This window comes from Physeter macrocephalus, chromosome 8 (assembly GCF_002837175.3).
Source record: "Physeter macrocephalus isolate SW-GA chromosome 8, ASM283717v5, whole genome shotgun sequence".
Lineage (NCBI taxonomy): Eukaryota > Metazoa > Chordata > Mammalia > Artiodactyla > Physeteridae > Physeter > Physeter macrocephalus.
This window is the reverse complement of record NC_041221.1, coordinates 129,901,087-129,915,239: the sequence shown is the minus strand read 5'-3', so window position 1 is coordinate 129,915,239 and position 14,153 is coordinate 129,901,087. Positions and strand designations below refer to the sequence as shown.

The 14,153-nt window shown below is 50.5% G+C and overlaps 1 protein-coding gene across 1 annotated transcript in view; it reads left to right on the top strand.

Moving 5' to 3' along the window:
* FSTL4 (follistatin like 4) overlaps window positions 1–14,153 on the top strand; it is a 630,434-nt gene that overhangs the window by 567,788 nt on the left and 48,493 nt on the right. The window contains exon 9 of the mRNA XM_024124790.3: window positions 7,886–8,006. Coding sequence (XP_023980558.2) covers window positions 7,886–8,006 — 121 coding nt within the window. The remainder of the gene's footprint in view (window positions 1–7,885; window positions 8,007–14,153) is intronic.

The following is a 14,153-nucleotide window of genomic DNA, read 5'->3' as shown; positions in this document are numbered from 1 at the left end:
CTATTGTATTCTTCTTTTAAAAAAAAAAAAAAAGGCTTATAGCAAACCCCATATATTGCAAATGACTTGAAAAAGCCACTCTTTTTTGCTGTTTTTTTTCTTTCACCAAATCTCCCTATTGGGGGCTTTCAGATATTGGCAGGCAGAGTACAGTGACAAAAGCAGAAAAACAAAACCCATTAAAAGAAATTATTTGTGGCAGTGTTTGAAGGATGTGTTAAAAGATTCACTTTTTCCCCATGCCTCTATGGTGTAAAACCATGAACAAATAACTCTAATGAAGCATATGCTCTCAGCCAGCTCTTCTTTGGAAGTGAGTTATTAAAAAGACCAAAAGAGAATGATTTAAGAGCTCATGACTCATTTAATTTTTATTGTCTTTGTATGAACCAGTCATGAATCTATTGTAAAAAGATGAGAGGCGTTTGATTAGCATGGAAAGCTGTTTGCAACGTGCTAGACAGTGGTTGTAGGTTCTGCATTAAAATAATCTCATTAAACACTTGGGTACATTTTGTTTTAAAATCTTGGAAAACAGTATACTTGAAGCACTCAAAGCCTTTGGCCAGCTCGTGTCAAAAACCCTGGTTACAGATGAACAACCGGTTATTTTAAGCTTTGGATGAGCTCAAACCACAAGGAGAATTGGCCAGAGCTCTCCAAGAGACAGGGCCCAGGCCCATGGTACATCAGCCTGTGGAACTCATGGGGGTCTCTGCCCTCCCAAATACCTCCACTGGCCTTGGCTTTCTCAGTGGCCTCCTCAGGATCACCCCTCTTTCCCCATAGTGTTACCGACCAGAGTTCTTGGCCTCTTTAATCAACAGAAATTGATCAGAGGCCTGACAAGAAATTCAGGCAAGGCTTTATTGGGGCCCCTGCTGCAGCAGCGGGGAGCTAGAACACACAACAGGATCCCTTGCTGGCTCACTAGCTGAGTGGGGTGGAACCAGCGAGCTTGTTCTTTATATGCGGTGAGAGTAGGGGTGTGTCCGGGGCAGGGTCAGGCTGGAGGGCCAGCTTACGTGGTTTGCCCACCCCTTCGGTGATGTTGTGTGCAGAGGGCATGCGCAGTACCCTGGTTTTGCTCCCGACCCCTTGGTTTTGCTCCAGGCTCTTCAAAAGCGGCAGTTGGGTTTTTTGGTCTCTTTGTATCTTTCGTCCGGAATTTGCCCCAACTGCGCATGCACGCAGTTATTTTTAGTCCCATACAGTTTCTTTGTATTCTGTTGCTGGAGGAGTGTCCCGGTGCAAGCACTGCAGCACTGCAGCAAAGGGGCCCAGGTCCCAGCCTGTCTCAATAGTACTAGCTTCAGGGCTTTACTTGTGCTCAGTGACCTCTTCTGGCCCCATCTCAAAGGTACAGAGTCCCTCAGGAAGGTTCTGATCCAGCTTCCGGACCCTGAATGCAGAGCCCCAAGCCCTAGGCAGGGGAGCTCACATTCAGGCTGTTTTCAGGCTTTATCTAATGAAAATGATACTGTGGTGAACATCATTATACATACCTCTTTGCACATTTGTGTAAGCAGCCCTGTAAGATAAGTTCTTAGGAGTGGAATAACTATATCCAAGAGTGGACATGTTTTCAGTTTTGATGGATATTGCCAAATCTCCCCCCAAAAAAGTTGCACCAGTTTATACTCCCTCCAATGCTGTATAAGATTTTTAAACAGCATAGCAGGAGAAAATTCCTGATTGCAAGGCTTGTTGGTCGCTGAAATGAGCCATGGAAGGAAATTTGATCAAATCCTCCCTGGGGTGTTTCCGGAACAGCAAGAATGCCTATCAGCTGTCTGGGCTGGGAGTGTGATCCAGTTTAGAGGAGCTGGTAAGGCCTTCTAGGCCTGGGGACTCGTGATGCAAGGGGCCCCCCCGGGGGGAGGGTTGCAGTGTTCCCAGATGAAGGCAGCAGGTTCGAGATGGTGTGGAACTTCAGTTGACCCTGCAGTGCAGTCTAGCGCCTGAGTCCCTTCCCACCGGGAAGGTGGGAAGGCCCCAGGAGCTGCCACTCATCCACGTGATATACTCTAGAGTCCTGGCCAGTCAAGAGGTATCTGCCCTCTGGCCTCTGGGGATGGACGAGCTGGTGCTCAAAGCAATGTCTCTGGCGTGAGCCTTCTCGTACAGGTACCCAGGCCCCTGTGTGCACTCAGACACTCAAGCTTGTCCCCAGGGCAAATGCTTAGCAGCCACACAACTGGGTCAGAATCTCCCCCATTTGAGTTCTGGAACCAATTACAAAGTTAGAGACAGCAGTTCATATGAGAACGTCCTCACTCCGACATCAATTTCAAGTTTGGGGAGTTCCCCAAACTACCTTTAGGTTTAATAATTTAACTAGAAGGACTCACAGAACTCACTGACAGCTGTTATACTCACAGTTATGGTTTATTATCAGGAAGGAGTACAGATTAAAATCAGCCAGGAGAAGAAGCCCACAGGACAGAGTCCAGGGGTTCCGAGTGCGGACCTTCCATTGTCTCCTGGCGCGGTCATAGCTCCCGGCATAGATGTGTAACAACATACCTACCAGGGAAGCTCACCCAAGTCGGTGTCCAGAGCCTTCACTAGCACTCGATCCCATACTGCGCACGGGGCTGACCCCTAGTATCCAGCCGGGAGACAGGAGGCAGAGCTGGTACCATGTGGTGCAGGGCTCCCATCATAAATCACATGGTTAGATGCTCTGGTTTGCTCAAGCAAACAAAGGCACATCCCAAGGCCTAGAGTTCACCTCCCAATAGCTGAGGGCAAAGGCCAGACTTCTCTCTGGGTAACATTACTTCTTCACTTCACTTCCTATGGCTCCCCACGAGCCAGCACTCTAGGCTGACACACCTCCATTCATTCAACAAACACTAACTGAGCACCCATTATGCACCAGGCACCGTGCCACACATGGGCACAGGACAGGGGTGCACAGAGAGATGAGGTGCCTCCCCTTTGGCACTGACCACAGAAACCCCAGGCAGCAAGTGACTGCACACTCCCCACAGTCCTGGGGAAGCCCGGAGCCTCCCCACAGAGCCTTCTCCCACGCCTGTGGCTCCCCGTCCTGGACCAGGCCTGGGAGTGGGCAGGAGGACAGACCCACTCCAGGCTGCTCTCACCGAACGTGACTGTCCATAGCAGCCTTCCCCTGGGGGCTCAGTGGCCACCTAGGCAGTGCTTCAAGTTGCAGGGACTTCTCTTCTAAGAGGACTTTGATCAAGAGGACTGCTTCTGCAGGCCCTCGCAGAGTGACAGGTCTGTCCTCTGAGGGGCTAGAAAGAGGTGACGAACACGGGAACCCCAGTGTGAGTCCGAGGGGTCAGCTGTGTAGAGAGAGCAGTGGTTTGGAACATGTGTGTGCACACATGCTCATGTTTACTGCCTGTGTTCACAAGGATGTTTGTCTGGGCCCACCAATGATGCACCTGGTCTTTGCTGGGTCTGGATAATGGATGTGTGTGTTCACGTGAGTGCAGACATCTCTGAGGACCGGCCATCACGAAGGCGCTGCATCGCTCAGTGTCTGCGTGCATTTGTGCAGGTGGGATGCTAGGGTTAGTGAAATTCTGGGGGCCAGAGTCAAACCAGCCTGGGGGAAAAGACCCTCTCCTTTACTCCATCCTCTCCAAAGAGAGCCAAGAGTGCTCCTGAGAAGGGCAGAGCTAGAAAAGCTCTGAATAAATGTTTCTAAACTTTGTAGCACTGACAGTACCATTAACCTAACCTCTGAAATCACTCTGGAGTCCTTGTGTCTAACGTTTAGTCACTAAATAATCAGTACTGATGGCTCATTTTCATATTACTTAGACCCAACTCACATGTATCACTATGACAACATCCCCCATCTTGCCTCTGCTTAAATATTGTTTAATACTGAAGTTTCATTTAATTACTTTATTAAGGGCAGATACTTAGAAAATAGCTTTTTAAAAGGCAAAAAAAAAAACACATATCTTTTAAGTAAAACTGTCTCTTTTCCAAAGACAGATGTACATCAATACAAAGAATGGTCTAATCTGGCATCTGTTTATTTCTGGAAGGAACCTTGATTTTGCTAATACATTTCTACACATCAGAGCAAAAGAAAAAAAAGCCATCCATAAAAAGACAGTTACAGAGATGCAATCAAGCACTGATAGCAGCATTCAGGCACACCTCAGAAAACCTTCAGGAGAAGAAGGATTGCAGGTTTAGTTTTATGTAACTTCTTATAAATCAATTTTTAAAGTAATTTCCTTACATCCAATGAGGTAACTTTGATTTCTGTAGCCAGTATTCATGCTCCAGAAAATAATATGCCCTTTTTTTCTATAATTATATGATGCCTATTGTTTTCAGCCCAGAGCCATTATTTTATTTAGTACAGAGTCAGGTTCTCCCCAGAGCCTAACTCACAGGCTGGTAATGAGTTAGGTGCTCAAAGTAGAGCCATAACGCATCCGGCAACCCACACACCTCCACACCTGAGCGATCACCCAAGGGATGTGCCTCTGCTCCCAGGAGCAGTGAGGAAAAACAGAGAGGTTAAGCAACTCTGTTAGGGGCTCCCAGAAGCCATCAGCCCGGTCTGGGACTACACGCATGGGCCCTGCCTGCTGCACTGAGTTGAGCCCTCCCTGTGTGCCCAGGCCTGAGGATGCAGCATGGAGAAGGGGACAGGGTGGGAAAGCAGAGACAAGACTTGAGACCAGCTCTCTGCCTCCCCACCAGCCACTTGCTTTGGACCCCGTGTGATTGGTAACATTTGGGGGCACAGGAAGGCAGGAGGTGGGCGCCTCCATTGTCAAACCCAGAGAACCAGAACCAGGGCACAGCCCGTGCAGAGAGCCTAGCTCAGCACCTTGTACAGTCTGCTCAGCGAATATATACTGAGGGCTCACTCTGTGTCAGGCCCCGCTAGGCACTGGGGACATAGCACTGAGCACCAGGCACGAAGGTGGAGCTCACATTCTAGCTGGGGAGACACGTGGCAAACAGTATGCTAAATGGGAGTAAGTAAGTGCCAGGTGCTCCATGGGGGTTGCAGATAGGGCCGGCAGATAACATATGAGTGGACTAGAAGGAGGTAGAGCAAGCCAGACTGATAGTCCTGGGGTAGTGGGACAACAAGGAGAAAGTTCCTGAGGGGCCAGGATACCAGGCATGTTGGAGCAACAGCAAGGGGCCACATGCTGGAGAGGAATGAGCAAGGGAGAGTGGAAGGAGGCGGGGTGGAGAGGGGACGGCAGGTCATCCCTGCAGACCCTCTAGGGCTGGGACTCTGAGTGAGGGGGACGTGGTCTGGCTGCGGCACAGAGGGGCAGCAGCGGAGGACCGTGCGTCTGGCCCACGGCAGTAGCAGTGGAGGTGGTGAGAGAAGGTCAGACTCTGAATATATTGCGCAGGAGAGCTCTACTTTCTCACCCCATGGGGACTGGGCATTTGTTTTGCTTTATGGTTTTCAGGGTTTTTTCTGAGGCTTAAACAAAGCGATGTATGTCAAGATTCCCAGCACACAGTTAGCTCGCGGAGACTGTGAGCTGGTGTTATTACTGCGCACCACTCTGCAGTTGATCTGTGGGAACCTCAGCCTGGGGGCTCTTCTCAGCCTGTGGTCCCATGACCACCCAACCCCACTGAGGTGGCAAGAAGAGCAGGGGGTGCCAGAACCTGAGACTAACTACAAGAGCCCTCCTGTGAGGAAGGGCTGTGGGTATGAAGGCTCAAGAAGGCAGCACAGAGGGAAATGCCAGGGGATCCCCAGCACCAAACCCCTTACAAACAGCTCTGGTGTTGCCCTTTGGGGTGGAGTCCGTCCAGGAACCAACCAAGTGAGGTACTGAGGTTTCCCAAGGTGGGGCCGCACCCAGCTCCCCAGTCCTCTTTCAAGATGCCATTCCACCACTGAGACTCCAAGCAAAATGTATTTTCCTGCAGATTTAGGTTTTGACACAGGAAACAGCTTAGAACAGAAATTTGTCAGCCCCAGAACTGACTAACTATTAACTTTTCATAAGCAACTCAGGTATGAATCCTTTATGACTCTGTTATGGCACAGGACAAATAAGCTATCTGGTGTTTTATTTTTATTAGGGAAGCTTCCACTGCATGATAGGAATGGGGCTTTTTACAGCAGAGCAATGTTTCATAGAAAACTCTAAGGGTTTCTTACAGCAGCCCTCTCCAATATTTCACTCCCCTGGGAGCACTTCTGAGTATTTTTTCCTTGATACTGAAAGCAGGCTGCATGTATCCACTCTCCACCTTCCAACCTGTGCCTTAACCCAAACCTTTCTTGGGCCTGCACCCTTCATTGGGTTAATTAGCCAGAAAGCATCTTTAAAGGACTCATGATGGTTGTGGCCGGGCCCTTGGACAATCCTTGTGCCACACTGACTGGTGGCCTTCTGTCCCTCCTGCCACGAGATTGCTTCTGTGGAAAAAGGAAGCTCAGGAAGGACAGGGAGAATGATGGGAGGGATGGTTTGGTGTTGTCTCCAGGGGGTCAAGGGAAGTTTTGCATCTTCTGTTAATAGTAAGAAAAGTAGCAGCCCCCATGTATGTCACACTTCCCACAATGGAAAATGTACTCGTGGGCATTCTCTTGCCAGATCTCCCCATCACCCCAGGAGGCAGATAGGGCATATAAATTGTCCACAACTTACAGGTGGGGAAGCCAGTGCCCAGAGGGATGAGGGAACATTGGTCAGTGCCAGAGTTCAAGCTAAAACCTGAGTATCTTGAGTGCCAGCACTGGGCTTCCCCCATCACTCCTCACAGCTAGTACTGCCCAGCCCTGTTTCTCACCAGGGAGCCAGGACCTCCTCTGTTCCATCAGCTCTGAGCACCACACCTCGGAGATGTTTGGTAGCTAAAGCCAAACCTGATGAAAGGTCTCCCTGAAACACCGGTAATTCCATTGCCCAGCATGTCTGCAGTTGGTACCTGGACGGGGCCAGCATTGTGCATTGTTCTGCAGGAGACAAGGCAGCTGGCTGGAAAGACCCTGGGGGAGTGCTGCGTGCCCAGAGCTCACCAGGGGACTCTGACCAGCTCAAAGCCCCCTCCTGCCCATCCCTCCCCACGTGCTGGCCAAATAGGATCCCACTCTGTGAGGCTGCAGAGGTCACAGGGACAAGGCTTACTGAGCCATTTCTCATGGAACCCCTGGCATCAGCCCCTCCTGCTCTCTAGTACATGCCTGCCCTAGTTTTTTGTTTGCCCTCATTTTCCTCAGAGTTCAATTTCCCTTCTTTTAGGTTACCCAGATCTCTGTAAGCTGCCTGAAATTATTTGGAGATGGAGGTGAGATCTAAACCAGTGGTAGGCAAACTATAGCCCATGGGCCAAAGGCAGCCCACCACATTTTTTTTAATAAAATTTCATTGGAACATAGTGATACTCATTAATTTAGGCATTGGTATGGCTATTTTCATGCTACAAGGCAGGACTGAGTAGTTGACAGAAACCCTATGGCCCAGAAAGCCAGAAACGTTTGCTATCTGGCCCTTTAAGAAAAAGATGGCTGACCCTAAAGGAGGCCGCCCTCCAGAGCTTCTCAACAGGTGGACAAGAGCCCAGGAAACCAGCCAAGCAGCAGCACAGGAGGGCCAGGTGAGCCCAGTTGTAGAAATGGAGAGGGAGGGTGCTGGGGAAGGTGTTCAAGCCAGACCTCACAGAGAAGGTGAACAAGATCTTAACAGGATGTACAGGGTCTGGGCAAGCAACACAGAAGAGACATGGATGTCCTGCTGCCCAGCCCTGCAGGGAGCTCCGGCTGAGTAAGGGGGCCAGGCAGAAAGGAAGTCTCTAGCAGCTACAGGGTTTTTGTTTTCCTGCAAAACCGGAGACCTGGCTATCCTTCCCAGGCTACTCAACAGAGGAGCCAATCTTGTTGTCTTCCTTGCCCAAGCAGGACTTTGGAGAGGACGACTCCCTCTACATCACCAAGGTGACCACCATCCACATGGGCAATTACACCTGCCATGCCTCTGGCTACGAGCAGCTGTTCCAGACCCACGTCCTGCAGGTGAATGGTTAGTAAATGGCTCCATGCATGTTGTCCCCCCAAAGTGTTCCCAAACGCTGCTCAGAACAACCCTCCTCCCCTCCTGCATTCTGTCTTCTTAAAGAAATACCTGACCCCAAAATGTCCCATCTTTCCTGTAAGTAAAGAGGGGCTGGGGAGGGGGGCGGGCAGGTGGGAGCAGAGTCTGCCAACTCATTTCCTGGTCTGGCTTTCCCCAAAGCCTCCTCTGATGAAGTGAGTCAATGTGGGAGGGGGTGAGTCACTTAGGCAGGTCACACCCAGCATCTCCAGCAGGCCCCTGTAGAATGGGGAGTGTGCCCTGTAGGTGATGTTACCAAACCGAACTTGGGTCCACCCGCCTGCTCAAGGTAAAGCCAGTCTACTGACACTGGGTTGTGGTGAAGGAAAGTGCAGCGTTTATTGGAGGGTGCCAAGCAAGGAGCCCAGGCAGCTAGTGCTCAAAAGGACCCAACTCCCGAAGGCTTTCAGGGAGAGGTTTTCAAAGACAGGGGTTTGGGAGGGGGGTTGCTGTGGGGCATGTGATCAGCTCGTGGACATTCTTTTGATTGGTTGGTGGTGAGGTAATCGGAAGTCAACACTGTCAACCTTCTGGTTCCAACCGGTCTGGGTTCTACATACTTGTGGACAGCATAGAGTTAACTTCTTCCACCTGGTGGGGGTTTCAGCATCTGCAAAACAGCTCAAAGGACATGGCTCAGAATATTATCTATAGCCCTTGAGGAGGAACTAAAGGTCTTTGACTTTGTTTAATGGCTAAACTATTATTATTTTGTCTTGCTTAACTGTTTTCCTTTCTGCATTTTCTCACTTGTCTGATTAAATTTATTCTTTGGCACTCAGGGCAGGCCTGGGAGTCTGAAGGTTTTCTATAGACAAGAGGCAGGTGGAGTGTTTGAAAAACAGCACAAAGGATATGAATCATAATATTATCTATAACCTTGAGGAGGAAGTAAAGGTCTTTGACTTTGTTTAATGGCTAAACTATTATTATTTTGTCTTGCTTAACTGTTTTCCTTTCTGCATTTTCTCACTTGTCTGATTAAATTTATTCTTTGGCACTCAGGGCAGGCCTGGGAGTCTGAAGGTTTTCTATAGACAAGAGGCAGGTGGAGGACATGGGGGTTGGGGAGGGAGTCTGTCCCGGGAAGGCCCCATAGGGTGCTGCTCGGTTACAGTGACATGGAGATGGCAAGCTGTTGTGGTCTTGATCCAGTGAGAAGCAGACACTGTCTAGAACATGCCACTCCTCCTCCAGGTACTGTGGACCCAAATCACTTATCCAGTTGGGAGGCCTTACTTTCTGCAAAAGGGGCTGGTTCCCACCTCCCTCCCGCAGAGGCTTAACGAGACTCAGCTTGGGCCCAGCCAAGCAGAACCTCAGCAGGCTGGGCAGGTTTTCTTTGCTTCTCACAGGCCCCTGTGTTGCCAGGACTCCCAGAAACTGAGAAGAATTAACCCCTGCTGATGACCACATCAACAATTACAATAGCCAGTGTTTTCTGAGACTTTCTCTGGCCAGTCCCTGGGCTAACACATCACATGGACTCTCCCAATCAGTATATTTTAACCCACTTTATGGATGAGTCTCTAGGTAAGGTCACTTTCCTGGGGTCACACCACTGGCAGGTGTCATTCTAGACCCAGGGCTTGTGCGCTGCCCTCTGTCACACTGCTGGCCACTCCAGCCATCACAACAAACAAGCCATCACAGTGCCATGGCAGATCAGCACTCGAGGGAAATTAGACGTGTCCAGCCACGCCCAGCTGGGCATCACTGCTTTCACCAAGCAGGCCTGAGCAGGGCGTCTGTGCACCAGAGAATAATGTGAAAGCTCCAAGTCAGCCCCAGATCCTTTGTGCCTGCTGTGTCCAGGGCTTCTGCTCTGAGAAAAAGTATACACAGTGTTGAGAATAATTACATCATGAGGTTCAATGTCACTTACCTCTGGGATCCTGGGTGACAAGCCGTTTAAGGACAACAGAGTGAGCTCAGCTTGCCTCTACATTTGTCCTATAGGATGTTTTAGGGATTTTTATGTTCATATGTGCCAAAGCCATATTTTATTAGTATTTCCCTTGAGCTGGGACATATTTAATCCTTTGGGGCTTTGTGGCTGTGTTTGTTGGCTTGAATCAGGGTGTACAATGAAGTTTCTGGATTTCATCAGAAATAACCCAGGGGTTCCCAGTTATAACACCCCCTGGGTGAGTCACCCCAGGCTGCCATTCAGAGGCCAGTCTGGCGTGCAGCAGGCGGGCAGTGTCTGGGCCGCTCCCTGAGCAGGGCTGCTCCAGGGGCGGAGCGTGCACTCTGCAGTGTGAAGAGGGCTTTATCATCTATAGCTGGAAAGTGGTGCCCAGCATTGTACAGTGTTGGTGAATGTGTGGTTGCACAACTCCACACGGTTTGGCCCAGGTCCCTCGGGTCCTCAGACCAGCCTGAAAAAGGGAAATCACCCAGGATTCCCAGATCCTCCATCCAGACCTTCACATCCTGCCCCCATCTCATAAGAACCGAGGGTACAAGGAGAGGGCTTGAGCCTGGTCCCCTTCATTTCCTCCAGAACAAATCTGTGGGGAAGGGAGGGGATCCACCAGCCCAGGAACCAGAGTAACTCGTGAGTGAGAGCCTATCCTCGCCTCAGGCGCCTGCAGGAGACTCTGTGGTCTTAAACACCTTTAACACATGAATGGCAGGTCCACGGTGCTGGGAGGGCCCTTCTGCCTCCTGTTGCCCCAGAATTCCGAGACACAGCTCATGATGGGAATGAGGCATTTCCTCCCTCCTGGTGCTGAATCCGGGAGCAAGGCCCAGGCCCGCGGACACCATGTGTTGCTGGGCTGAAAGTAGAGACTAGGCTGCTTCCTGTTGCTACTCGAGTGGGGAGTGGACCCTGCAGCTGGCACTGGAGAGTTCTGTTCGAGCCTCCCCAGGCACTCCACTCCCACCCACCCCCCAGCTCAGCGATTGCTAAAGAGGCTGCCTGGGGCCTAGGGGAGTCTAAATAGCAAAACGTCACCACTGAGATCCAGAGAGAGGCCACCTGAGATCCATTTCCTAATTGCTGAGAGATTTAAGGCTTCTCTTCCAGCCGAAGTACTAGAGTCAGCGGCAGCATGCCGGGACCTCTGTGTTTTGCAGTGGGCTTTCCACCTCATTCCATGGCTTACTTCGCTCAGTTCCATGACGGCTGGGCTGGGCCATTAGGGTGGGCCTCACTCCAGGATCCCACAAGGTCCCTGGGCTGGGCTGACCCCCAGGTACTTGGGGGTGGCATTTGGGTCCATTAAGCAGGTCCCTCATGGGAGCACCATACTAAGGTAGATCTGGTGTTGCCTCCCAAGGACATGAGTCCATTGCCTGCTGACCAAGGAACAAGACACGAGGTTTTCAGAGTATTCCAGAAGTGAAGCGTGCTGTGTTGACTGAGGGGGAAAACCTCCCTATCTGTGTGGGAAGGTGGGAAGATGTCAGTGAAAGTAAAGTGGTACGAAAGACACAATTACAGTAGGAACATTTACTGAATAATTACTGGGCACCGTCTCTGTTTCACAGATGAGGAAACTAGGGCTCAGAGAGATTAAGTGATCTGCCCAGGAACCCCAGCCCTACAGTTAGTATATAACTGCAAAATGGATCTTGACACCAAAGCCTAGACTCTTGACGCCTTCTCCGCCCCATCCTCCCCTTTGGGACATTGCACTGTTGCTGTTGGTGAATCCAGATGTGGTCATTCAGCAGGTCGGTGCTGATCTGCTGTCGGGTGGGGCACACTGTGGGGGACCGGGGACAGGAACCCTGCCTCATTTATCCCTGCCCCTGGTGCTGAGCTCACGCCTGGTCAGAAACAGCATCCAATGAAGGGCCCACAGCGTAGATTTAAGGGCAGCCCCTGCCCAGAGCAGGACTGAAGTTGATGACCTGCACGGCTTGGTCGCCCAGCTCCAGGTGGGCTTGGCAGATCACTGTGCAGATGCCCAATGCTGCTCAGGTTCCCAGGGGGAGGCCCAGGAGGACTGGGCTGCTGCGGAAGGCTCACCGAGGCGGTGGGCACGGGGGGCTTCCGGGCAGGAGGACTGGGAGGGTGAGAAGGCACCGTCTGTGCTCAGGACAGAAGGAGCATTGCTTTGCTGAGGCACCTCGTGGAGAAGATGTGAGAAAGTTTTAACAGATTCATCTGTGGGATTTGTTCCTTTTCGTCAGTCATCCCAAGCTTGAGTCAAAAGCATGAAAGATGTCCCAGAGCAGCTTGAGTAGAATCGGTGGGGTCGCCCAGCTGTGCTGTGGGTGGTGGGATTTGGTCCCCTCTTGGCCTGGCAGATGGCCTGTGGCTTACTGAGCCGAGGCGGCGCCCAGGACACACAGACTGGGAACAATGTTCTGTCGGTTCCTTCTTGCTTCTCCTCAGTCAGAGGGAGGACAAGAAGGGGAGGATGATGAAGCGGGGAGAGGAGGCCCTGCCAGCTCCCTGCCTCTCTGAGGGCTCAGAAGACTCCAGGTGAATGGCAGGTGTGCTGGGGAGGCAATGTGTGGCCAGTGGGCCCAAGAGACACGAACAGGAGCTGGGTGGCGCTGTTCCACCCAAGGCACGGCGCAGACCCGAGCTGGAGACACCTCTGTCATAGGGTCAAGACATGAGCTCTGAGCCAGAGAGACCTGGATTCAAGCCTAGTACCTATCCAAGTGCTGGTACTTCCTTGACATACATCTTTGGCGAGTAAACTCACCTGTAAAATGGGAATAACAATAGTGCCTCCTCCCTTATAGGCCTGATGAGATAGGATATGTGACAAATGCTTGGGAAATGCCTGGCCAGATATAATTCAAAGTCCAAGATGGGACAGATATGGGGGAGATTTTGTTTTGTCTCAAGCCATATTTAACTGTAGTTGGCGGACACAGATGGTCTGAGCTGGTAGCCCCTCAGAGACCTTCCAACTCATACAGATGGGAAAATCAAGACCCAGAGGAAGTTGCCAAGCCAGGAATAAAATATAGACTTTTCCCTGGAGCTGCCTCACTCCCTGGTGGCAGGGGCAGGGCTCCGTATACAGGCTGGGTCACCATCTTCTGGAGCTTCTTCTCCATCCAGGACTCTGCCTTGACCTGGTTTGCTAAAGGAAACCCTTCCAGGCAACTATTTCCTTTCTCAAATTATTAGTATAACTTCCCCATAGACCAGACCTCCCAGAGATGAGGCCCAAACACTGACATGATTTATAACTTCATGAAAACTTCCCACATTGCTTCCATAGGAGGAACAGAAACTTTAGAAATAAATGATTAATCCATTAAATTAAAAACACCCTCAACCTCCCCACAGTTCAGACAAGTAACGATTCATTCCCAAAACACAATAGTAATCTCTCAAATCTGTTTATTACTCCAGCTTGGTACTTTTGTGAATGTGCCTCTTACTTAAGACATATTTATGCCGCCTTTCACCTTGGAAATGATTGCTGTTTCCCAAAGAAAATGTGCCTTTGTGTTATGTATTCAAATATTTTCATGGGAAGGTTTTGCAAATTTAAAAGAAAACGAATGTGTTTATCCCAGATACATTAATTCGAATGCTTTTTAGTGTGTGAATTAACACCAAGGAAGAGGGGAGATCGGGGCCAAAGGAAAACAGTTGGGCCTTTGCCTTGCTGCTGGCAGAAAGCTGTGTCTTCACCTGATCCCTACCCTGAGAAGGGTAGTTTCTCACAAAGAAAATGCAGGACTTTTTCTGACAGGACCCTGGCCAAGCAGGGGCCAAGGGTACCAAGGTCTTTGATGCCTCCCTGCCCAGGGCTCTCCTTAGGCCCTCCCTGTCCTGGCAGGAGGCTGGATCAGGGCTCTGGCTGCAGTGCTCTCTCAGAGCCCGGGGCCTGTTCCACACCAGCTGCAGTCTTAGCAATGCATCATCACACGCGAGGAGGACAGTTGGGGCCTAGAGGCAGTGGCTGAGCTTCTACCCAAATAATAGGATGATTTTTTTTAACATCTTTATTGGAGTATAATTCCTTTACAATGCTGTGTTAGTTTCTGCTTTACAACAAAGTGAATCAGTTATACATATACATATGTTCCCATATCTCTTCCCTCTTGCGTCTCCCTCCCTCCCACCCTCCCTATCCCACCCCTCTAGGT